The following is a 23,379-nucleotide window of genomic DNA, read 5'->3' on the forward strand; positions in this document are numbered from 1 at the left end:
TCTTCCCTAGGATCCTCTCGCCAAGACATCCCTTCTCTGGTTCAGAGCTTACATCTTTGGCAGTCTTCACGTAGACTGAAGACCAGCTGAGACATCCCCTGAAGACTGAACTACTGAATTCTTGGCTTTTCTGTTAAGATACCAATTGCTAGACTAGCTGACCACACCCCGTAAGCCACTCTAGTGAATCTGCTTTTAACATATACATAACTTATTCCAGCCCTTCTGCTCCTCTGGAGAGCCCTAAGTGTACTAGTACTTAGAAACTTCCAACAGTTCTCCCTGATCACATGAAATCTCAAAAAGAACAAGGCTTCTTTTACTTACTTACTTGTTTTATTGGTTTGTCAAGACAGGATTTGTGTAGCCCTGGCTGTCCTAGAACCTGCTCTGTAGACCAGGCTGACTTGAACTTGGAGACTGACCTGTCTCAGCCACCTGGACGCACTGAAGGCGTGCCCCACCAGCACCTGGTGGGACAAGGTCTCTGAATGGCAAGTGTTTATCAAGTGACCTATCGAAATGCCTGGATGTTATGAGATAGTTTATCTAAGTAACAAGACTGTTCCAGGGGACTCCTTTATCTCAGACTGGTGAACATGTGAAATTCAGCCAAGCTATTCAAACTCCTGAAGTACGAAAGGCTGGTGCTACCACTGCTGCTGTGGCCACATGACATGGGTACAGCGCCACCTTGTGGTCACTCCTAAACAAACACTCGCTACCAGGGCAATCCCAGGCTATTGGGGATTTAAGAGGGGAAAGAAGACCATTCTATTTATTCTACAGGAAACTAAAACACTCAGGGCATTCTCAAACATTCAGAAAGCCACATTCTGATCGCTTTTATAATTTTATTGTTTTTTTTCTTCACATCTTTTAAAATAGAAACAGCCCATGAACAAGTTTTTTCTTCCAAAACCTCAATTAAATTGACTGCCTCAGAAAGGCCATCACTTGGAGCCTCAGAACATCACTTGGAGCTACAGGTCAGTGGTACACTTAATGCCTTTGCCCTGGGTTCAATTCCCAACACTGGAGAGGGGAGGCACAAAACCAAACACTACAAACCTAAACCTAAACACTGTGTTTTCACTCCCTTGCGCAACTACTGGGCTCACCAGACAGCAAGTCCACAAAACAGCCAGTCAGTATTAAATCTGTTGTCGCCAGACTCCTCTGTTTCTCTTTGCGGCTCTCTCATCAGCTAATCCCAGACTGATGGCTGTCTTCCAGGGCACAGTGAAATTAGAAAGAGCAGTCGCCAGCCGCGCTCTAGTCACCTGTCCCCCACCAGCTGGCCAGCTGGGAAATTACCTCCTACTCTCTCCCTGCCTTATCTTCTCCCTTAAAATACTGCTAGCAGTTGCACAGAGCAACGGACAGGGTCCATTAACCTGAGAAGTGGTTTGAGCCTGACATCTTTCCTGAGCTAAAAATGAGGAAAAGCAGAGCTACGGGCTTCCTGACACAGGGTCAAGCGAGGGAAAGCTCTGAAGGGCAGCGCTGGGAAGCAATGAACTTGTCCTCAAGACGCAGGGCGAGAGGGATGTGCTCTAGCTGAGGGTACAAAACACTGTCCTGGGGCCAAGGGACAGTGGAGGGAAGGACACATTTATTTTCCCCTTCTGAACTTTCCTGCTCCCCCAGTCTTTGCTTTCTTCTTGGCAGGCCCCTTGGGCTCTGGCTCCTTGCGCTTGGCTGAGGAGAGTGAGCCTGTCACCTTGAAGAAATCATCTAGGCGTCCCTGGGTGCTGCCTTGGCGGCTCTTATTCAGCCGTTTGACCCCACTACGAATCCGCTCCTCAGAAAACTGCTTTTCACCGCACATAAATTTGACCAACTCTTCTTCGTTTGGCTCACTCCACTTCAGCTCCACAGACTCTGGGTCCAGTACTTCCGGCTCCAGGAAGAGCTGCCGGGCTTCCTTGTGGAGCCAGTTTTCCGGAACAGGGTACTTGCTGGGATCCAGCCGCCTCACGATCTCCTCGATGCTCTTGTGCTTCTGGATGAGGTCCACAGCCCGCTTGGGTCCAATGCCACGGACACTCTCACAGTAGTCGCTACCCAGCAGGATGCACAGATCCACAAACTGCTCCTGGTTCAGACCCAGCTCTTGCAGGACGCGGCTCAGGTGGAACTCTTGGATGGGCAGCTTCTTGGCCTCACTGGCAGTTAAGTGTCGCATTAGCACGGGGCTGCCAAAAGTGAGGCAGTCCATGTCCTCCGTGGCTGCGGCATAGACTTTGCCAGCCTTTGCCAGGGCAGCACAGCTGGCCTCTGCCTCGCTGGGCGCATCAAGGTATGGGATGCCCATGAGGCTCAGCAGGTGTTTGCACTCATCGTTGTGTTGCTTGGTGACCTTCACAAGCCGCTTGGTGAACTTTTCCACCTCCTCCTCTGCCCCCGCCTCCTGAGCCTGCTGCAGCTGCTTCTCGGCCTCTGCACGCCGCTCACTGCGTTTGGCCAGCTCCCCCGACTTCAGCTGTGGTGGTTTGCCATCAAAGATATACACCGGCTTGATGCCATTCTCCATCATGCGGATGGTACGGTAGAACATGCCCATCAGGTGGCTGGTGGTCTCCCCCTCCTCGTTCTGCAGTACGTCCCCACCCTGACGAACAGCAATCAGGAACTGGTAAATGCTCATGGAGGCATCAATGGCCACTTTGCGACCAAAGTAGCTCTTGATGTCATTCTCACGGATGGCACTGGGGGCCACATCAGCAATTAGTTTGGCAAGGCCTTGAATTCCCATGGTAACACAGGAGCAATGGCTAAAACAAAGAACAAACAACAACAACAACAAAAGACAAGTGAGAGGAGGATCTTGGAGGTACAGAAGGAACAAAAGTTTTAGGGTGCATTTGATTAACCCCATGCTTAATCAAATTTAACATGACACACAACTGGACTCTAAGTCAACAGAGCAGAAGATGCAAAGGGGAACAGAAGCCTCATTCAGGACATCTACAGCGCATCCAACTAACAAGCAGGCCTCCTGAGAACCAGAAGCTGAGCTGGTGCTTCGAGGAATGAGACCCTGGATGCTCTTGAATAACTCAAGGGCTCTGAATAACCCAACAGCACAATCTGTCACACAGAGTGACTTCAACTCTAATCTTCATCACGGACCCTAGAAGGCAAGAGTGCTTGGCTCAGCTTGAAGGGTCCTGAGATCACAAAGGCAGACGTGAGCCCTTAAGAACAGGTTAAGTACCGGCTATGCAAATATGACGTCTGACTTATTGTTTCTCTACTGATGCCTAACTGATGCAGCAGACCTGAGGGATACACCCCTGAACGAGGACCATCTCATATGCTGGTACCCTTCCCATCACCCTTAGTGCCTAAGGGTCTGTTTTTATCAGGATGTCAGGGGAGTTTTAAGTCCTCCTATTGTACTCTCTCTGAACTAAGACTGAAACATAAAGCCCATGACTTCCACCACATATCCTGATTTAAGGGCTGGCATTCTGGATTCACAGAGCCCAGTACTGCACATCTGTGGTTCAAGACTTCCCTCAAATTGTTCCAAGGGAAGCAATTCCAAAACTTCCTCACAATTTTTGGCTCTTCCAACTGAGACATTAATTTTCCTTTTATCTAGCCATTTTTCTTTAAATGGACTTTAAAGAAAAAGAGGTAAACAAATCCAAACGAAACAAAAAACTTGTTATGAATGATAGCACATCCCTTTAATCCCAGCATTTGGAAGGCAGAGGCAGGTGGATCTCTTGAGTTCAAAGCCAGCCTATTCTCATAGCAAGTCCCAGGCCAGCCAGGGTTACACAGTAAGACCCTGTCTCAAAAACAAACAAAAAATTAAGTTGGGAAAAGAGAATCAATCTTAAACAAAAATATCTGCATTGTACCAGTTATATCAATGTGTTAAATGTATAAGAAAAGAATTTTCTAATATATAAATTTATTAAGGTCATCATGCTTGCCCAGTGTGCGTCCACGCCATAAGAAAGTCCTGTCAGTTCCTCTTATTTGTTTCCAATCTTACTTCACTGTCTTTTCTGAAGCCCAAGAGGCACTATACATACAGTCCCCTTCCTGACTACAAACACCTCAGCATACATGGCACCATTGCCTAGTAAAAAGGCCCGCCTCTCTCTTGCTAAGCTGTGTCTTCTTCCTGCCATCCTTTCTTACTTCTTCCTGGTCCGGACTACTGTGGTTCCTTTAAGAATACAAACAGCAAACGCTCGGCCTTGGGGCTGAAGATTGTGGCTCTCACTAGTACAGTAGTTTGCCTAGAATGGATGAAGCCCCATGTCGAATCCCTAACTCAGAAGTCAAATAAAACACTCAACCTTGAACCTGGTGTGTTTGTGTGTGCGTGTGTGTACACCAATGGGGATTGACCTAGAGCCCTAGCAAGTGCTCTACATCTTGTAAAACAAGAGTCATTTCTGAGTTGTAAAATAAGAACGTTAATCATTTCTGCCTTGCAGAACTGGTCAACCAAAACACCAGATGGAACACACACATCACCAAATGCTGTGCCATGTTCCCTAGTCAACCACATGGTTCACACCTCACTACTTTGCTAGAATGAATATAGGATATTACCACCCATTAAGTCACACAGGGGGAAACCTGTTCTGTTCTTATAGTCTCGGTCCGGCCTCCACAGGACCTTGCAGATAGCAAAGCCTTAAATGAAATGGCTGTAGGCAGGATAAAAACACACCTAGCTTCCCTGCGCCCCGGTGCCCGAAGGCCAACTTATCAATCACCTTATTAACTGGGCCCCACTGTTCTGACTAATCTTCCAGGCTTCCCTTACCCAGAAATGTCCTTGGGACATTTCCAACACCTGCCTTAGCCAGAAATACAAAAAAGCACACACTGTCTATTGATGTCAGCAATAAATAGGAAAACCTCCCCGTTCCATACTCCTCACAAGGGCCCTAGGAAGAACCTGCTCTGATCTCTTAGTCCTCACGGGCAGGAGGGTATCACCTTCTTCCTACCAGCGAAGAGAGATGTTCGGATCAGTGAGAATAGCCCAAGCCCCGGGCTGCTTGGTGTTGCTCTCGCGGCCCTCGCCGCTCTCGGAGACGCTTCCGCGAGACCTCACTCCGCCTCGAGTGCACGAGGCTTCACCTAGCTAGCAGTGGTTTGGATCCCCAGTGTTCTGTGGACAGCCACAAGCCTGTTCTTACAATGTCGAGCCGAAATCGTTTCCAGCTTCGCCGCCTTCCAAAGCCCGCGCTCTCATCACGTGACCTACCAGGCGCGAACAGCCTCCTGGGAAGTGTAGTGTAGGCCGTGCCACGTCCGATAGCAGATTTCACAGCGGGCATTCTTTCCGGGAAAAAATGAATTAAAAACCTAAACTTTACACCACCCTTTCCCACAGTCCGACCCCATGATACTCACAGTAGGTCCCCAAAGTCCTAGTTTCCGTTACCCTGAAAACATGGGACTACAAGTCCCACAATGCCACGCGCAATGGACCACATCCTTTTCCTGTTGCTCAACGCGCTTGCTCCTGCCGACGTGTTCTTCCGGTGGCGATCGGTGGTTTATCCTGTGCGGGGCAAAATGGTGAGATGATGGGAGTTGTGGACAGCGCAGTGGGTCCGGACCTAGGGCTCTTGTGTGCCCGGTCCTCACCGTGTTCTTCTGTAGAGGCCTCAGTATGCAGTGCCCGGTGGGTGGGGCGCCGCTGAAACTCTAGTTTGAGTTAGGGACGGGAAAGCAAACCCCTTACCATGTATTCCTCAGGGTGAGATTTCCATCACAATGCTTATGAAGTCATTGATTATAAGTCTCAAGGTCACAGGGTGCACTTTGAAAACCCTCGTGCTTTTGTTTCTCTTTTTTTATGATCAGTTATCATTATCTGGAAGGCTTCCCTTGCTGAAATCTTACTCATCCCGCAAGGCCCTTGTATAAATGTCATTTCCTGATAAAACACTTAAATCTCTCATAGGTGCTTGTCTGTCTTCTGGGAGCTCTCAGTCTATGCACACCTCTTGCCACGTTTCATGGACTTCTCTTTTTCTCTGCCACGCCTCCTAGTGACCACCATCTGACGTGCATCTAGTTCTGGGATGATGTCTATTCGTCTTTGTATTCCTGTTGCTAAACACTGGGCCTGCATTTGGAGGTTCCATAAATGGCAGCAATTGTCCTTAGCTCTTTTAGGGGGGGAAGGGGGACATAATTGTTTACTGAATTGAATTCCTGTGTCTCTTAGAACAATGGGCTCAGTTTACTTCTCTGGAGTTGTTATGTTCTGGACTTTAGAAACATTGGCTAGGGAGTGACAATGGAAGTTAACATTTGTACAGAACTTTACGTTTATGGCCCTTTCACAGGGATTATCTCATCGTCTTCTCTGCAACTTTAGGAAGGAAACAAATACCTATTGAGGAATTACTCTATGCTGGGCAGTAAGCTAGCTGTGTCAACATTCATCTTTCTCCAATCATGCATCAGCCTTGTGACAAAAATAGTGTTACAACTACTTAACTCAGACGCTGATGATTCACTAGGGCCAGAATTATCCCAATTGTCTTCTGCCAGGAGATCCCTGTGGCTCCCTTCTAAGGCAGTGAAAAAGAATACTCCTGAATTAGAATTTGAGCTGTCTGTGCTAGTCTAGGTTCTTGTTTCCTGCACAAATCAACAGCTTAGAGTGTGGACACAGATTCCATTCCAAAAGCAATGGAAATTGTGAGCAAGCTTTTTCTTTATGCATTTTCTCCCAGGCAGAGCCATGGCTTACGTAGTGATCATTAGCTAGAAAACAACCCTAAGAGCCATTTTCCTCTATCCCTTTATGTGCCTGGGCCTCTGACTCTTAGCCACTCTTATCTCACTGGAAGAAAAGCTGCTGCTGCCATTCTTCATTGTTATTGTCGTTTTGTTTCCCAGTGCTGGGGATCATACTTTAGACTTCATGCATGCTAGGCAAATGCTCTACTACACAGCCTTCCACGTCTCTACTTTAAGATGTGATAGAGGGCTGGGAGATGACTCGTGGGCAAAGGGTTTGCTGTGCAAGCCTGATAACTGAGTTGGATCCCAGAACCCACATTATTTTTTAAAATCCAGATGTGACCAGGTGATGGTGATGCATGCCTTTAATCTCAGAAGGCAGAGGCACAGATCTCTCTCTGTGAGTTTGAGGCCAACCTGGTCTACAGAGTGAGTTCCAGGACAGCCAAGGTTACCCAGAGAAACCCTGTCTCAAAAAAACAAAACAAAAAAAGCCAGATGTGATAATCCCAGAGTGCACACATGGCAAGATGGAAAATGGATGGAGGAGAAATGCCCAGAAGCCTGAGGGCTAGTCTGGGATATGAGTCACAGTGACCAAAAACCAAGAGAGACCTTGCCTCAGTCACAGCAGAAGGCGACTCTCAGAAAGTTGTCCCCTAATTTCCACCCAAATTTAAAAAGAAAGTGGGAAATGGCCTGCAAAATGGCTCGCAGGTAAATGCACCCACTTTCAAGCCTGGTGACCTGAGGTCAATCCCCAGGACCCACACATGGTGGAAGGAGAAAGCCAATTCTTGCAATTTGTCCTCTGACTTTCCCATGCACTCATTGGCACCTTAACCCACACACATACGCAGAGTAAATAAAGGTAATTAAATGTAACACACACAATGATTGTAATTTCTATAGTGACTCACTGGAAGGAGTTCTCAGCAGTACACAGCAGCTCTAAGGCCTCCCCAGATTGAAACTGAGACTGATGTGCTTTCTTCTCTAGGAGCTCGAGGCCATGAGTAGGTATACCAGCCCAGTGAACCCAGCTGTCTTCCCTCACCTGACTGTGGTACTTCTGGCCATCGGCATGTTCTTCACTGCCTGGTTCTTCGTGTATCCTTTATTTGCGCCCGGGGGCAGAATTAGTGACCATAGAACTGAGAGAGATACCACATTGGATAACTGCTCCTTGTTTCCTTTGGGGTGGGATTGAGACGAAGTGAGTTAGGAGGAGGCTGGTGCTGCCATGGACAAGGACAAGCCATGGCCTTGTTTTCCAACATCAAGTTAGTTCGGTTTGCTTTTCGAACTGAGGTTCGAAAGGTGGTGTGTTGGTATTTGGGTGTTTGGTTTGGTCTGGTTTTGAGACAGGGTCTCACTGTGCAGACATTGCTGATGTGAAACTCATGGTGGTCCACCTGCCTCTGCCTCCAGAGAGTGCAGGGATCCCATGAATGTACCATTACACCCAACAGAAAGCTGATTTAAGGGGTTGGGGATTTAGCTCAGCGGTAGAGCGCTTGCAAGGCCCTGGGTTCGGTCCCCAGCTCCGAAAAAAAAAAAAAAAAAAAAAAGAAAGCTGATTTAAACAGGGGTTTGCTCAGGCGTCAGGAGCTTGGCACATAGTCCTACCTGTACTCTGAGTGATACATGACTAGAGGCGATTGGCCCAAGTACTGTGGGCTTCTTCTCCTCATGGACGTTCAAGGTATGGTGTGGGGCATCAGTCAGTGCCATGTCTTGGGCCCCTCTGCCTGGCTGCATCAAGCCAGACAAACCTCCCAGGAATCCCTTAGCCTCTACGTCCCATGAGGGTTAATCCTAGACAGCTCCTGCACTGTAGCCCATCTTTGCTTCTCCTTAGCGGTCCCACCTAGTTACGAGGTCACCTCTACCAAGTACACGCGCGATGTTTACAAAGAGCTCCTCATCTCCTTGGTGGCCTCCCTCTTCATGGGCTTTGGAGTCCTCTTCCTCCTGCTGTGGGTCGGCATCTATGTATGAGTGTCCAAGGGTAAGCTCTGGGACGAGACGGCGCATGTCTGAAGAAGCCTCAGAGAGCCGCATCAGTGGGTCCCCTCCATGCAAGACTACGGTTCATGGGGACGGAAAGACTGGGGACGATCAGAACTCCCTCCCCACCCTTCATGGGGATTTGAGCCAAGTGACCTGGTGTCTCCACTCTGTGTTCTCCATATACTCAAGGGCTCACTCAAGCTTTGGGGTGTACTTGGTAGGGGTGTGGGTGAAGGCTAACTATGGTCTTAGCTCTGCATTCTTTCAAGTCACACACAGATGACTTAGAAGGGAACTGGGACTCAAAACAGATAATACACCAAACAGGCACTGAAGTCACTTCTGGTGACCCACCCTCAGTGATCGTTCATTCCTGTTGGCTCTTGGATAGCCCTTGCTCAAGGGGCCTAGGGTTACAGGGAGGGAATGCAAAACGTCATTGGACTCATTCTCAATTCTACTTTCCTCTTCCAGGTACCCACCAGGCAGCTCACCAAGTCTCTGCTTTTGTAAATTAATTTTTTACCATTGCTACATGTCCCACCTGCTGTTTACAATAAAGGCAGATGTGTGACAGGCCTGCCTCATGTCCATTCTGAGGGGAGGGAACCAGGGTTCCTTGACTATTGAAGTCCCTTTTCTACTTCCTAGCTGCTTTTCACTAGTACCTGATGCTAGAAATCTGTGTCCTCCCCAAGGGGTCAAGGGCTATGTAGCAGTGTCACCTTGTCATTAGTTTCAGGTTTACCTGTGGATAGGAAAGAAAGGTCCATGCCTACCTCTATGTTGTTTTAGAGCAAACTTCTCCAGGACCTAACAGCAGTCAATTTTCCCCTGGACCAGTCTTCTCTGAAGGCAGCCACTGTCTTTGGGCTGTGGTCCTCTAAGGTCAGCCTGTTCCCTCAAATGGATTCTTTTTGGATGGGCAGTGGCAGGTACATGGGGAAGGTCTTTTGGACGTGTGTGTGTCAGCCCAAGTCCAAGGATGAGGGACATAAAGATATGGAGTAGCTTTCTAGTCTTTTTCTGTGGTGGCCAGGAATCCTAAGCCCCTCAGACTAGATTCTAGTCAGCTTGGTCTGAGATGACTCCCACCAGAACGATCTGAAGAAGATGCCAGAGGCAAGTGCAGATACAAAGCCGTATTTATACATTTATTTATATGTCTATTCACTTACGAAGAGGACCATTTGGGGGACAGGAAGCAAGTAGGCTGGGTGGCACCTCCCTGCCTTCCTCAGAGTCAGAGTGAGTACATGATAAATAGGAGTCAGAGCCATGGAGAAAAGGGAGTTAACCAGAAGGGAGACGCTCTATGAACACGCAGGCTGCTAAGGGGTACAGCATGGGCAGGGATCTGTGCTGCGGGCCCTATATACAGCTTAAAGCGAGGGGGAGATTAGCCCAGTGGCTATAGGAACAGCAGAAGGAAGAGAGGAAGGGAGTGCCAGCTAGGCTGTCAGCTTCCAGCCTGTGGCCCTTACACCTTCCCCTAAGCCCTTCTACATTTGGGGCTTAAGGCAACTTTGGTCCAAGGTCGACCCCCTCAAGCAGCTTGGAGCCCAAGTTTGGCCCCAACTCACTGAGGACCTCTTCCCAGGCATGCGAGCAGGCAGCTGCCAGTGGGCCTCGGGCTGGCTGTGTCCAGATGGACTCCAGGGGGTAGAAGAGGGTCACTTTCCAGTTAAGGACTGAGGGGCCACAGTTGAGGAACACTTGCCTCTCTTGTAAGGGAGCCCCAGCATGCCACTAAAGCAGTGAGGCTGGGCACTCTTAAGGTACCGTGGGCAGGACGACCTTGTGGGAGAACAGAACAAGGTCAGAAGGCAAGCGTGACCTGATGTGGGGAGTTGTGATGGCAGAACGGAGGAATGGAGCCAAGCTGGGGAGAAAGCCTGGAGGCAGGGCATCCCTGCTGTGTCCCTACCCTGAGGGTAAGTGCTTTGAGGTCCTTGGCAGGACCCACAGTTCATAGGCTTCCCAAACTCAGCTCCCGATAGAGATGCCTCCCATGTAGAGCTCAGAATGGGAGGCTGGAAAAGTAGGGCCTGGTTTCCCAAGAGCATTATTCCCTTTCCCACTGCTGAACCCAGGGCATGCGGTAAATGATTGGCACACTCCTTCCAGGAGCCTGCATGCAATCGGAATGCTGTAGGTGCTACCAGGAAATGCTGACGTTGCCACTTGAGTAAAATTTCTTAAACCCACCACTCCTTTCCTCGGGGTGGAAGAGGCAGAGATGAGACCCACTGGGCATGGACCCAAGCCAGGAGAGAGGAACTGGGAGTCCTGTCTGCTAGTGTCCTTCCATGCTGAGGCCCACTCGGCTTCCCCGCTCTACCCTGCTCCTTGGTACCGTGCTTTAAGTGCATTCAGTAATTACATCATTAATAAACGTTCTCTGCGTTCACCTTCCAGTGGAAACCTGTCTACTGCTTGCAGGGATTCCTGCTCCTCTGCTCGTCACCCACTCCATCATGAGTGTGGGAAACTCCCAGGAACAGATCTTGGGAGCTCACAGGGAGCCACTCCTTCCAGGGTACTCCAGGTTCAAGGGTCCATGGCCTGTCAGCCCCACTGGTTCAGCCCTACGAGGGTGGGTTCCATCAGGCACTAGTAGACTTAAGGCACAAGGTCAGCTTCTCCAGCTATTCAGGGCAGCCCTGACTACCTCAGGAATTCTTAGGAACTAAGCTGTCCCAGGGAAAACTCCTGAAACCAACCACACTTAAAGCTTAGAAATCCAGGTCTAGTGTAACAGTCAAACCCCAGGAAGTTACTACCAAGCTGTCCCTCCTGGGAACAGCATAAAGGGTGAGTTATTAACTCTGCATGGACTCATGGGGTCCAGCCAGGTGTTAGAGGTCCAGGTCCAACTGCTGTGGGTCTTCGCTCCACCACAGCTCAGAAGGGAAGGCAGGGAGAGTGGGAGTGGGCAAGCCAGCCCTCCAGGAACCATGACTAAACAGCCATGAATTAGTCCTGTGGTGTTCCAAGGAGATAGCCAGAAGGAAAAGCCAGGAGGCTGCCCCCTCTAGCCCTCTCTGTGCTGTGTGAGGGTGAACAGTTGGCCCAGCAACTCCAGTGTAAGGACTTCCAGTCTCCAATCAAGGGAGGCAGTGAAGAGCAGAGAGCTGGCCTGCAGCAGGCTCCAGTGTAACACATTTGTATCCAGTGTTGAGGGCCCAGGGACCCCAGTCCCGGCTGTGGCAGTGCCTTGGGAGGCAGCTCAGTCACACAGGCGGTAGAAGTGGAAGTAGTAGTCTGTGGCCGGCTGAACGGCGGCCTCTGAGCTGCAGTCGGCCTGACCCTGTGTGAAAGGAAAGTGAAGATGGGTAAGGTGGTTGCCCCAAGCCCCACACTGCAGGCGTGCCTCAGCCTCTGTGCTCAGCCTGTGTACTCACCAGCAATGCCACCCGGAAGTGGTATGTGAATTCACGGAAGGACAGGATGGTTACTGGCCACTGGTGAGAGGTGCCCTAGAGAGAGAAGAAAGAGAGGTCAAGGCAGCCTTGTCCTAACCAGCACTCCTCTCAGCGTGGCCGTCGCAGCCCAGCACTTGGAGAGCAGGGGTAGCCACCCTCCACAGACTGCCTCCCCTAGCCGTGGCCTCCCTTTGTCTGTAGCTCCTTACACTCGAGGCCGTGCAAGTATCTCAATATCTGTGCCCACAGCCACAGTGCAGTGCGAGCAAAGGTGCTGCTACCATCTGCAGCTGCTCGACTCCTTCACAAGGCAAACATGGCAGGGGTGGGTTCAACCTCAGGTCTTTACAGCTATCCATCACAGTATGGCGGCAGGGGCGTGGCGATGGACAGCCACGAACTGCTTGCCTGTCTTACCTGAGGCCTCAACAGAAACTAGAACAAGTAAGTGAGCAGAAACCACCATGAGCAATAGAACCCACACTGGCCTTCCACCTGGAGCCCCGGGCTCCTGTAGCACCATCTGTCAATCACTGCCCCGCCCTGAGTATGAAGGCGCTGGACTTCACACTTGCTTCCTGGGAAGCGGGGTGGGGAGCTCAGCTCCGCCTCCAGTGGGCACTATGCTCATTCCAGATCAGCCCTTATAAGCTCCCCTCCCTGTGCACTGCCACGGGGATGCAGATGCCTCTCAGAGAATGGATGAATAAAGACCGACATGCATGTCCCCTCCCCCAGGCACAGGAGTCCAGCTTTCTGTGCCCCAGCAGACATAACTGCCCTGTGCTTCCCACCATTTGTGATCACTCTCCACAAGAGGAAGGTTAAGACCTGGCCGGCCTACAGCTTCCCACTGGCCCCTACCTGGGTGTCCTGATGGCTGTGGAGCGTCTGCAAAAAGCCTCCCTCCTCACAGGGCTCCTCCTTCGAAATCAGGCTGCACAGTACCACGGACACAGGGGTGGAGGAACTAGGGAATAGGTGGGTTCCCATTCGAGTGGCTGTAGCTCCCCCACATCCCTGTCCCATCCAGCCCCGAGACAAGCTGTATCTTCACACAGCCTGAGAGCCACATAGACTTGTCCAGGGCTTGGGATGAAGGAAACCTCTCATGTAGCCATCCCACGTAGTCCCCATGAAGCAGGGTCTTGTAGCCACTTAACCCCGAACAGCAGTCCCTCTCCAGCCCTTCTCCTGGAGGCCTGGAGCCTCCACATTAATTTAGAAATTTAGCAAACACTTAGCTTTGACTTTTCTGAGCTTCCACCTGGCTCCCTCCCTCCCCAACGCCAGCACTCACTTCATCTGCAGGGTCAGGCTGAGGTGCAGTGGTGTGCTGCTGCTGACAGGGATGTGGTAGGTGAAGTTTCCAAGCCTAAAGGGGCAAAGATGGACCCAAGCAAGGCTACTTTGCCAGTCCCCTCTCTCCTCCTCAGCCTCATTCTATATGGAAGCCCTCGGAAACCAGGAAAGGGGCTGCCCAAACTTATGGGAAAAGTTCCTCCCCAAAGGGCCAAGATCTGAGCATCCAAACTACTTGGGCTCATGGCACCTGAGGGGACCCTCCTCGAAGCAACAAGGGAGCCCACTGTACCTGCAGGCATCCTCTGGCACACAGTACTGGGAGGTGATGGGCATGGAATTCTCCAGCAGCTGGATGGAGGTCAGGGATGGCACTGGGTCTGGAAGAAGAGAGGTTGTTGGGGCGATGAGGAAGGATAAGGTAGAAAACAAATGACACCACACTTGGACTTTCATACCTCAGTGCAAGCAAGAGTTCTTTCTAGACCCTCACTACAGTACCCACCACACCCCTTTCCCAGCAGCCCTAGAACCAGCCAGTTCTCATGAGCTGCCTCTTTCACAAAACCCAGGCACTCAGAAGCAAGCAGAGGTCCTTCTCGGGCCCCTGCTCCTGACCACACACATTTCTTTCCCAGCCTTGGGCTCGGTGGTTGTCGCTGTGGCAGCAGAACAGCAGAAACCGGCCATGAAAGGATAGGACAGAGCACACCACTGGGGCTGCCCCCAGTGACTGTCATAGAGGTGCTGAGGTGCACCATGGGAGATGAGGTTACATGTCCATCTCACTATCTCAGGCCTGCTACTGCCTAGTCCCCCACCCCGGAAGTGTCAAGCTATGGTCACCAGCCTCTCAACATTTGCTTGACCACATACATTTTCAACTCTTTAAGGAACAAACTCAAGGTCTCCAGCAGCACCCAGAACACCCTGTGAAGCTACCTGATACAGAAAAGGTGGCTTTCTTTTTAGGCAGCCCCCCAAATGTCTTTCAAAGATGGCTCAATGTCACCTCTTCTGGGAAGCATATCCTGGTTGCTTCCTTCCTTGGTCCTCCTAGATTAAGTTCCCTTCCTACTCCTGGACCAGTCACTCTGGGCTGTCTTCGCCTGTGCACACTCAGGTAGAGTCATGTGTATCTAGAGCACCCGTGGAGCTGAGGCGAGCTTCCACCCCTCGGAGCTGCCCCACCGCTGTGAACATCTGTCTGCACAAACCACACTTTCTAGGTTTCAGTTTGCTAAGCCACAAAGTGGAAGTGAGGAAGCCACACAGAGACACTGGTTACAGCTACCAGAAGGCCAGAGAACACAAGTCAGCCCGGAGAAAACCACAGCCATGCTAAGACGAGTTCTATCTTGGTAAGAACAAAAAGGTTTGAGGCTGAGGTCCTAGTATGTCACCTTCCCCACCCTGGTAGAGAGAGGAATAAATATAATCTGGAATTTGGCAAACTAGAGACAGAATTTTATCTGGACTGCTGCCGGGCTGGCTGTATGACCATCGCCTAAGTCTCCAGTTCCTCTTCTGAACCATGGCAACAGGGCTTTCCCTCTTTTGTCTGAGACAAGGTCTTTCATTAGCTGGAACTTGATCAAGTAAGCGAGGCTAGCTGTCCACCGAGCTCAAAGAATCCGCCTGTCTCCACCTCCATCTTGCTACCACTGGCATCACAAGTGTGTGCCACCATGCCTGATACATTCTGGGAATAGACCATTCTGGCCTTCGTGCTTTCAAAGCAAGTAGTGCCTTCTGAGTGACCTCCCCAGCCAAGTTGTGAGGATTCAATGGCATGATCTACGTGAGGCCTGATCCCTAGTCTCTGCTGACTAGCAATTCTGTGCCCAGAAGGCCCTACAACTGGGCTGAAATGGGACCTAGACAATAGGCCTGGATAGGCTGGGCTATGAAGTGCTGTGAGAGTCAAGTACCTAGCTGGCCCTGGGTCTGAGTGAACTGGGCAGGGCTTGGGCTGGGTTGTGGGGCTCCTCTGCGGGCGCGACTTTGGAGACTGAAGCTGGGGCTGTTTTTGGTCTTGCTCTGCCCTCCAGGAAAGGGGACCACAGGACTGGCTAGAGGTTCCAGGCTCTTGGGATGTTTGGAATAGCTGATGCCATTAGCTGAAATGCCCCAGGATTTGGCTCTGATGTTGGTGACTGGCAGAGGGGCCATCTGGCCAGGGCCTATGGACAGAAACAAGGATAAGCACAGAAAGCCTCCTGGTCCAGGCTTCTGTGAGCCTTCATGTGTTTTCTGGTTCCCGTGGGGGTGACTCCCCAAACTTCCAAACCAGGAGTCCCTCCTGCCCTCTCTCTGGGGCCTTTCTCTGGATGTAAATAATACCAAACACCCCTGCCAACCCTGGTCCTGTCCCCAAAACATCCGTACCTGAGTGCTTGGGGTTAGGGTTGGGGCTAGGGCTGGGACTTGGAGTAGGAGTAACAATGGGGCCAAGGCTGGGGTCTGTAGCAGGACTGGAGACGGGAGTAGAGCAGCAGACAATGGGGCAGGGCTGGCTGGAGCACAGGTCCAAGGCACGGAGAGCGGGACCTGAGGCTGAACTGGTAACTGAGAAAGCCAGAAGCTCTATGAGCTGGAGGGGGACACTGGAGCCCCACACCCAGCCACCTGCTCCACCTCATTCCTCCAGACACGCACCCAGCAGCAAAGACGGCTGTGTGCCTGGTAGTCCAGTGGTCATAGAGGACTGTCGGAGCTGTGTGGTCCCAAAGCTCTGGCTGGACCTGCTAAGAAAGGGCAGGCTGAGCTCAGAGGCACTGGGGGAGCCTTGGAGCTGGGGCTGGGAGTCCCAGAGAAGCAGGGTGGGCAGGAACTGATGGAGAGGAGGAATGTGGAACAAAAGCAGGAAGAAGGGTATAGCAGGAGGTGGGGAGGGATGCTTGGTTAGACATACCATGGGCACACGGCCACACTCCCCCCAGGGTCCTGGGGCCGGAGCAGGGCCAGAAGACAGGAAGTGGACACGGCAAGAGAGCTAGGAGACAACAGAGAAACCAGGAGGGAAACAGACACGGGAGGAGAGAGAAAAAGACACAGTCAGAGGTAACCCCATGAGCTGGGGTGTGACAGTGACAGAGAGAGCCAGAGGTCCTGCTCTGGTCCTCCTTCCCTGTACCACGCCCCTCCCCCCCCCACCCCTCACCCCCCGCTTCCTACAAGTGTCCTCCAGACAGCTACTGAAGGAATACTGAGCAGGCCATAGGGGCCTGTAGAAAGCACCCACTATCCAGGAGACCCACCCCCACCACCCCTACTATAGGGTGTAGTAGACCGTAAGACTAAGTCTGAACCCTGTTAGAGAGCTTCCCTGGCACCTCTGACCCAAACCACCCTCTCTTAGTCCCACCTGGCCTGAGGGCTTAGCAGTAGCCCAATCTCCACGGACATACCCGTCAGCATCCACCAGGTCCTCTTCAGAGCGCAGGCTCAGCACATATAGTGTGGACATGGACACCACGCTGGGAGCCACAGAAAAGGGTCACTGAATGCAAGCCACCACCCACCACCGTTTCTCTATGAGGTTCTGTGGTCTTCCCAGGTGATACCTGTATATCAGCCTTCCTAGACCGTGGAGGGGTTGACAAGACTAGGCAGCCCACGTTCCCTGATTTCAGCTGCTTGAACCCCAACTCCAAAGCCTAGACCCCAGGCACATCTGATTCACGGGGTAGCTCTATTCTCTAAACCAGCCTCCCCAGAACCTAAGAGACAAGTCACCTGAAGGCCATGACCACCACCAGAGCAATGATAGTTCCTTGCAGAAAGCGCTGACTGATGCAGGCCTGATCTGGGACCACTGGTGATGACTGGGGACCGAGAGGAAAGAACACAGCAGAAGACGCTGGACTTTAGGATGCCTACTTCCTTGCTCAACCCCACCTCCAGTCCCATCCCCATCCCATTCTTCATAGAGGAAGCAGAAGAGGGCTGGAAGGGCTACAAGGTCGAGAGGGGAGAAGGAAGGGGTTAGAGCTGGAGTCAGTGAGGTTGGGGTGGTGCAAGCTGGCAAGGAAAGGCCTGAGAGACGAGGAAGCCCTGGCCCCGTGAGCCTCACGACCCTGCACAGCCTCACCTTATTGGCCAGTTTAGGGGGCCTCTTTTTGTGAGGGACACTGCCTGCCCGGCTAAACTGGCTCCCCGCATGGCTGCAGTTAAGAGGACAAGGATCAGGGTGTTTTCCAGAAGGAGGTCTCTCCGTCCCCCCAGTCCCACCCGGTGCCTGCACCTGAACGCGCCCGAGCTGCCAGTTGACTTGAGGCTGTCGAGACGCCGCAGCTTAGCCAGCTTGTGGCTCCAGCGCTCCAGCTCATCAATGCGAGTCTCCAGGTTGTCTGTCAGCTTGCACAACTCCTTCACAGCCCCCACGTTCTCCATGAAGATCCGCTCCTGCCCCGGGGGAAACAACAGCCTTGAGGGCCGCCATCAGCCCAAGAAGCTTCCAAGCTTCAGTCTGGATCCAGGCAGGAGCAGAATCCCCATTCTCCGTAGCCAACAGAGGCCCTAGAAATAGTCCTGCTTGATCGTGCCCTCTGCTCTAGCCAAACTCTGGTTCACACAGCAGGCGTGCTGCCCTTGGCCTAAGCTGAGTGTCTACCCACACAGCCTTGCCTCCCTCAAGTCAGAGCTCCGTCCCTTGGACCTACTCCCTCAGGTAGGTAAAACTACGTCATGTGTCTGTTTCTAAGTACGTGTATTCAAGGTTCATGTAACTGAGTACAAATGTCACCTTCATAACAAACTACCTCTTTGAGTCTTGAGACAACAAGGTGACACATCTTGTTCCCCTCTTTAATTGATGGGGGTGGAGGGAGTGCAACCTCTGTGGGATTTGCCTTGCCCTGTACCAGCCTCTGGTGGTTAACTTGCCCCTCCATCTTGAATGCTGGCCCCCTTCCTGTATGGTGGGGAGGGGTTCTTGGAGTTACTAGGAGGAAGGCTGTCCCTTCTTCCCTCTCCCAGGCAGGGCCAACAGCTGGCCAGATCCTCTGACCCAGAGCCTCATTCCATTCCCCATAACTGACCTTGTTCACTACAAGGAAGTTCTCTATGGTTTTCCCATTGGCAAAGACTACATCCCCCGTGTCCTTCACAGCTTCCGGCAGGATCTCCTTCACTTCCTGGGCGATGACACCTGGGGAGGGACAAGCCAAGGGTGTGTGTTTGGGGGTCCTGTTCATAGCTTTCTGGAGACGTACCTGAGCATTGAGTTTTATGGAGCCCTGGAATAGGGACTTTCTCAGATAACTGTTCATAGCTTAAAAGTTCCCAGGCTCGAGCTGTGGAATTTGTTGGATGGGTAGGATCCTAGGGGAACCTTGGAGGAGGGAGATGGGGTTCTAAGAGGACACAGAATCTCTGAATGCTGTGTGATAGACTTCAGGTCAAGTGACTCTTAGATGATGAGTCCACGGGTAGAGATCCAGGGACATGAAAAGCATGATATTCCAATAGCGGAGGTGCAGGGTCCCAAAGGTTCAATATTTCAGAGGATGGAGCTCCAAAGGCCAATGCAGGGGTTTCTAGGAACAGGTCCCAGGAGACAGGACAGACCAGCCAGAGCTTAGGGACACAGGTACATTTCTACCTGTCTCCGGTGCGGTAGCTTCAATGCCTGCACTAGCAGCGAACTCAGGCTTGTATCTGTAGTGTACCAGCCGCATCCGAGAGATCCTCTTCAGCTGTTCAGTGGTGTCCACCTAGCAGGGGATAGGGCCGAGACTGAACCCTCCTCCCCTCCTGCAGTCTTGCAGAGCAGGCCTCACGGGCTGCAGTGGGGAAGGGAGACCCTGATACAGAACCACAAAGCCAGCCTTCCCACCCCTACCCCGGCATCCTGGTCCTTCCCAGTGGTCCTTCTCAGCACCCCCCAGCACTGCCCCTCAGCCATGACCGTTTCCCTACCTCCTGCACATGCTCCTTGGCCCGCAAATCTGAAGGGTGCATGAGCGACCCCATCACCTTGACGTTCCCGTGGACAACCAGTGCCTCATCTGGCCGGTCGGTGTTGATGCCCACACGGCCATGGTGGAAGACGGTGTCTGGCAGCTGTGCCCGTTGCCATAGCACGTCACTGTCACTTTCAAACTGGCCTGGGTTAGAGGCCTATGGCAAGTTGGGTCTGGATCAGTCTTGGAGGTAGGGGAAACTTTAGGGCCCTGAGCAAAGGGGAAAGCCCCAGAACAACTAGACCAGTCAAGTCTCCTTACCCCACCACGTCCAATAACCCATCCACTGTGACAACAGTGAGTCACCTGTGGGACCCAGGAGGCTTCTAGGTGTGACCGGTCCACCATGTTTTACAGTAAAGAAGGCCCTGCGGCCGAGACAGGGTGACAAAGCCCAAGGCCACACAGCCACTGTCCAGCAAGAGCTGCACAGCGACCCAACCCCATCCTATCGTATTTTTCCTGTAGCTATTTCTTCCAGCCTGGGAGAGGGGGAGGACATTGGCCCTGGGGAGGGATGGCTCTTACCCGAACAATGATGCGCTCTGAGATCTGGGCTGCCAGTGTGTAGTTCTGGTTCTGTGCATGTGCCTGGAGAGCCACCACCAGCATGAAATACCTGGGATACACCGGGGACTCAGTAACACTCAGGGGTGCCCCTAGCCATCCTCCCTGGCCCAGATGTTGGGGTACATAGCCCCACTCTGTCACGGCACAGAGGTGCGAGTTATCACAGTATCCCAGAGGAGAAACACGAGCCTCCACTAGGGGGCAGAATTCCTCCGAGTCCACTAGGAGCCCCAGAACTGTTTCTGATCTTAAAAGCCATTCTTCTGTGCCTGAGTCTCTAAATCTGCCAAATATTTTGAACCTCAGGTTCCTCCTCTGGGAAACAGGCCATCTGTGGACCTTGGGACTGGCACGCTCTGTGGAGGCCCCTTTTTGACCCTGCTCCTCAGAAGGGAGGGCTGCTGTGGCCAGGTTGACCTTCTCACCTCTGGTCAGGGTTGGGCTTGCCCTTCTTCCGCATGTTGTTGGCAGTGGTCTCACTGAAATGGAGTCGCCCCACGGTCACCTTTGTGACCTGCTCAGGGGGAAGATTGACCCTACAGAGAATGGGCAGAGTGCTCAGGAGCAGGAAAGGAAGCTGCCAGGAGCCGTGCTGCAGAGCGACTGCACGCGGAGGGCAGCGGGGGTGCCTGCCTGTCTCCCTAGCTCCCACGCCAGTGCTAAGATGGGCCCTTCCAAGCACCACCCCACAGGGCTGGATACTCACGTGACGGGGTTGAAGGGCCTCTTGCTCCTGTCTGACTGTGACTGCTCGATGTTGATAGACTGGTTCAAGGCCTCTAGCTGGAGAGGAATGGGGCCGAGGGCAACTCAGGACAAGGTTCCCCACCTGGTCTTCCTCCTTTGCCCCTTCACCCTGGTCCACAGCATAATTCTACCTCTACCTCACTTCCTCACAAGCTCAGGGGCCCCCACATCCACACCCCATACTCCCAAGCCATTTCAAGGGCACACACATAGCCTTTGGTCAGCTCACATTCACTGCCTCCCTTACTTCTGTATGGTGACTGTGGTCACCTCTGTGATGGCCTCACATCAGTACCATCTGACTCCATAACTTCTCCATGCACGCCCATGTTTTCCAGTTAGCCTGACCATATCCATACCTGCACGTTTTCTCACTTGCAGACAGCCTACACACACCACACACACACACACACACACACACACACACACACACACACACACACACACACTGCACCCCAGACACTCTCACATACCCACAGCCTCTCATCTCTTCAGAAACACTGGCTGAGTCATGCCAACATGCCAGGCCCAGCCTGTGAAGAAATCAGACAGACCAGGTCTTGTCCCCTGGGAGCTCATGAGCTCCAGTGTCTGTGCTATGGAATCCCTCAGTCACAAAGGGCCTCAGGGAAGGCTTCCCAGAGGGGCATCAGAATGGAGCTGGACAAAGTAAATGGAACAGGATGCTGGGAAGGGACCCTAGGAGGGCATCTCAAGGATTGCAAATGTGGGACACAGCACACACAGAATCGGAGTGAATGGCTGGATTTCTAAGGGCCCTGTAGGTGCCACTTAGAGGACCATGGTGGCTTTGCTGGGAAGGCAATGGAGTCTTGGGAGGAAGGAGTGTACTAGAAAAAACGTGTGTTACAGAGATTGGGAGCAGAATAGAAGGTGATTGAACATTCAGACATGGGATGGGGGTGACTCTGGCCAAGGAAAGGGAGCCAAGTGTATGACAAGCTGAGGGTAGGAGGGCCTTTAGATATGTAGTTTGAGTGGGACAGGGGAGAGGAACGAGTGGTAGGGAGTTTGGTTTGTGTCTGAGAGCTGAGGCATCAGTAAGAGGTCCAGGAGATGGCTCCTGGATTGGAGAGGAAGACTTGAGCATGGGTTGGAGAGGGAAGCAGTGCATAAGGGTGAAGCTGAGGTCTGAGCAACCCTACATCTATGGGGCGCACTAGAAGAGGAAGAGGGGCGGGGCAGCCGTGGAATACAGCTTTGGGGTGGGTATTCCCTCATCACTCGAATCTTGGAGAGTCCTGGCCCTCCTGCTCTCCCTTTCAAGCCAACCCCCAAACTTGCCTTCACTCCATGCAGCTTCAGATAGAAGCAGTCCAGGGGCTTGAGGCCTTCCGGCGTCTTGACATACTTGGGCTCGCCCAGCATGCCAATGTACACGGTCACCTGGAAGTGGTTCTTCTTCTGGCACACAAAAGCATCGTCACCCACGGAAAAGTTGAAGCCCTTGTCTGCATCCACACGATAGGTGAGCATAGGCCTGAAGGTGGGGAGGGAGGGAGACTCACCAGTAGTCCCCAGGCTGAAGATGGAGTATTGCTTCCTTCTACAGATCCATACTCCAGTCCCATTACTTATGCTGTATCCCCCAAGACCCCCAGACCCCCAGGGGTCAATCTCTATTCCAGGTACGGACACTTAAGCCTCAAAGAGGAACTGCACAGGTTTTCCATTATGTGCCTGAGGCCTTGCATTGTTCTGTGCTGGGATGAAGCAAGACAAGGCTCTGAAGGCCTGGGATGAAGTGAGGGGACTCAGAGGAGGGCCTTCACCATTCTTTAGTATCCTTAACCACTTCCCACACACTCCTTGAAGCCCCCTCCCTTGTGGGAAATGGGATGAGAGGACCTGCATCTGTGGAGACTCACTGTGCCTGACAGCTGGTTGCCATGGAAACGGTGAAACCAGGAGCCAGCTCTGCCTTGGGCCCACCCTGACCCACCCTGGCCCACCTCCTTGCTCAAGGCCCCCCCAGTGCCCTCATTCTGACTCCCCCAACTGCCCTAGAGACAGGGGAGTACTCCGAGTTTGTGACCTCCCCATCAGGAACAGCTGAAGCTTGCCATCTGTCACTGAGACAGTGTCTGGAGCCTTTAGGGCACCTCCGGGGGCAGTAAAGAGAGCACTTGTTGACTTATGACTTGTTTCATTCTCCCTTGGGTCACCATGCATTAGAGGTGCCCACCCACAGAAAGCTGGACAGGAAGAATCCTTCCCCATGTAACAGCAAGTACCAAGGGAAGACCTGGTTTCATTTTTCTTCCCTTACAGGGCCCACCCATCTGTCTGACCTAAGAAAAGTACCAGAAAATTCCTGGGTCACACTGCAGACCTCTGCTGCTAGCTCTCTGGCTTTGGGGCCTAAGTGGGGAGAGAGCAAGGTGCCCAAGGGTCAGGAGGTGTGAATAGAGGAATCTCTCTCCAGATCATACGGACTAGATCCTACCACAATTGGGCATCCCACCCCATCCAGCCCTGGGAGCTACTAGATAGCCATTCCATAGCTCAGGAAACCCACTTCAGGTCGCCTGTCTCAGCCACTGTCCTGATGAGAGGGCCCCAGCCCCAGTCACCTAGTTCATTCTTGGCTAAGT

At 52.2% G+C, this 23,379-nt stretch overlaps 3 protein-coding genes across 14 annotated transcripts in view; 1 reads left to right on the forward strand and 2 right to left on the reverse strand.

The window, feature by feature from the left end:
- Positions 1-840: 840 nt before the first annotated feature.
- On the reverse strand, positions 841-5,698 carry Fen1 (flap structure-specific endonuclease 1). Of its 6 annotated transcripts, none has more exons than XM_006231072.5 (3): positions 5,395-5,698; positions 5,178-5,319; positions 841-2,777 (listed from the first exon to the last, which is right to left on the reverse strand). In XM_006231072.5, exons 2-3 carry the CDS (start codon positions 5,231-5,233, stop codon positions 1,616-1,618), a joined length of 1,218 nt encoding a protein of 405 aa, XP_006231134.1. In that variant the 5' UTR covers positions 5,234-5,319; positions 5,395-5,698; the 3' UTR covers positions 841-1,615. The 6 variants fall into 6 exon arrangements, with proteins under 6 accessions (XP_006231134.1, XP_063131907.1, XP_006231136.1 ...); XM_063275837.1 differs by having other exon boundaries at positions 5,246-5,319; positions 5,395-5,454; XM_006231074.5 differs by lacking the exon at positions 5,178-5,319 and having other exon boundaries at positions 5,395-5,697.
- On the forward strand, positions 5,432-9,330 carry Tmem258 (transmembrane protein 258). Of its 2 annotated transcripts, none has more exons than NM_001401078.1 (4): positions 5,432-5,562; positions 7,742-7,851; positions 8,616-8,752; positions 9,229-9,327. In NM_001401078.1, exons 1-3 carry the CDS (start codon positions 5,455-5,457, stop codon positions 8,740-8,742), a joined length of 345 nt encoding a protein of 114 aa, NP_001388007.1. In that variant the 5' UTR covers positions 5,432-5,454; the 3' UTR covers positions 8,743-8,752; positions 9,229-9,327. The 2 variants fall into 2 exon arrangements, with proteins under 2 accessions (NP_001388007.1, XP_038950898.1); XM_039094970.2 differs by lacking the exon at positions 5,432-5,562 and adding an exon at positions 5,626-5,668 and having other exon boundaries at positions 9,229-9,330.
- A 551-nt stretch (positions 9,331-9,881) lies between these two features.
- Positions 9,882-23,379, reverse strand: part of Myrf (myelin regulatory factor) — a 32,099-nt gene continuing 18,601 nt past the window's right edge. For 2 of the 6 annotated variants that reach the window (XM_008760221.3, NM_001170487.1), the window contains 20 exons: positions 22,070-22,265; positions 20,724-20,800; positions 20,443-20,553; positions 19,976-20,066; positions 19,404-19,604; positions 19,087-19,198; positions 18,524-18,633; positions 17,728-17,888; positions 17,575-17,647; positions 17,220-17,308; positions 16,892-16,960; positions 16,396-16,476; positions 16,140-16,228; positions 15,870-16,049; positions 15,413-15,664; positions 13,774-13,861; positions 13,480-13,554; positions 13,044-13,149; positions 12,159-12,233; positions 9,882-12,064 (listed from right to left, as the gene is read on the reverse strand). In XM_008760221.3, coding sequence (XP_008758443.1) covers positions 11,984-12,064; positions 12,159-12,233; positions 13,044-13,149; positions 13,480-13,554; positions 13,774-13,861; positions 15,413-15,664; positions 15,870-16,049; positions 16,140-16,228; positions 16,396-16,476; positions 16,892-16,960; positions 17,220-17,308; positions 17,575-17,647; positions 17,728-17,888; positions 18,524-18,633; positions 19,087-19,198; positions 19,404-19,604; positions 19,976-20,066; positions 20,443-20,553; positions 20,724-20,800; positions 22,070-22,265 — 2,317 coding nt within the window. In that variant the 3' untranslated portion in view covers positions 9,882-11,983. The remainder of the gene's footprint in view (positions 12,065-12,158; positions 12,234-13,043; positions 13,150-13,479; positions 13,555-13,773; positions 13,862-15,412; positions 15,665-15,869; positions 16,050-16,139; positions 16,229-16,395; positions 16,477-16,891; positions 16,961-17,219; positions 17,309-17,574; positions 17,648-17,727; positions 17,889-18,523; positions 18,634-19,086; positions 19,199-19,403; positions 19,605-19,975; positions 20,067-20,442; positions 20,554-20,723; positions 20,801-22,069; positions 22,266-23,379) is intronic. The other 4 variants (XM_063286961.1, XM_008760220.3, XM_006231030.5 and 1 more) reach the window with 3 other exon arrangements.

This window comes from Rattus norvegicus, chromosome 1 (assembly GCF_036323735.1).
Source record: "Rattus norvegicus strain BN/NHsdMcwi chromosome 1, GRCr8, whole genome shotgun sequence".
NCBI classification, from domain to species: Eukaryota; Metazoa; Chordata; class Mammalia; order Rodentia; family Muridae; genus Rattus; species Rattus norvegicus.

Coding starts and splice junctions, on each gene's coding strand:
- Tmem258 (NM_001401078.1), top strand. CDS start 5,455: ATGCCACGCGCAATGGACCACATCCTTTTCCTGTTGCTCAACGCGCTT. Junction 5,563..7,741: donor ATCCTGTGCGGGGCAAAATG/GTGAGATGATGG, acceptor TTTCTTCTCTAG/GAGCTCGAGGCCATGAGTAG. Junction 7,852..8,615: donor TTCACTGCCTGGTTCTTCGT/GTATCCTTTATT, acceptor GGTCCCACCTAG/TTACGAGGTCACCTCTACCA.
- Fen1 (XM_006231072.5), bottom strand. CDS start 5,233: ATGAGAGCGCGGGCTTTGGAAGGCGGCGAAGCTGGAAACGATTTCGGC. Junction 2,778..5,177: donor AACGATTTCGGCTCGACATT/GTAAGAACAGGC, acceptor TCTTTGTTTTAG/CCATTGCTCCTGTGTTACCA.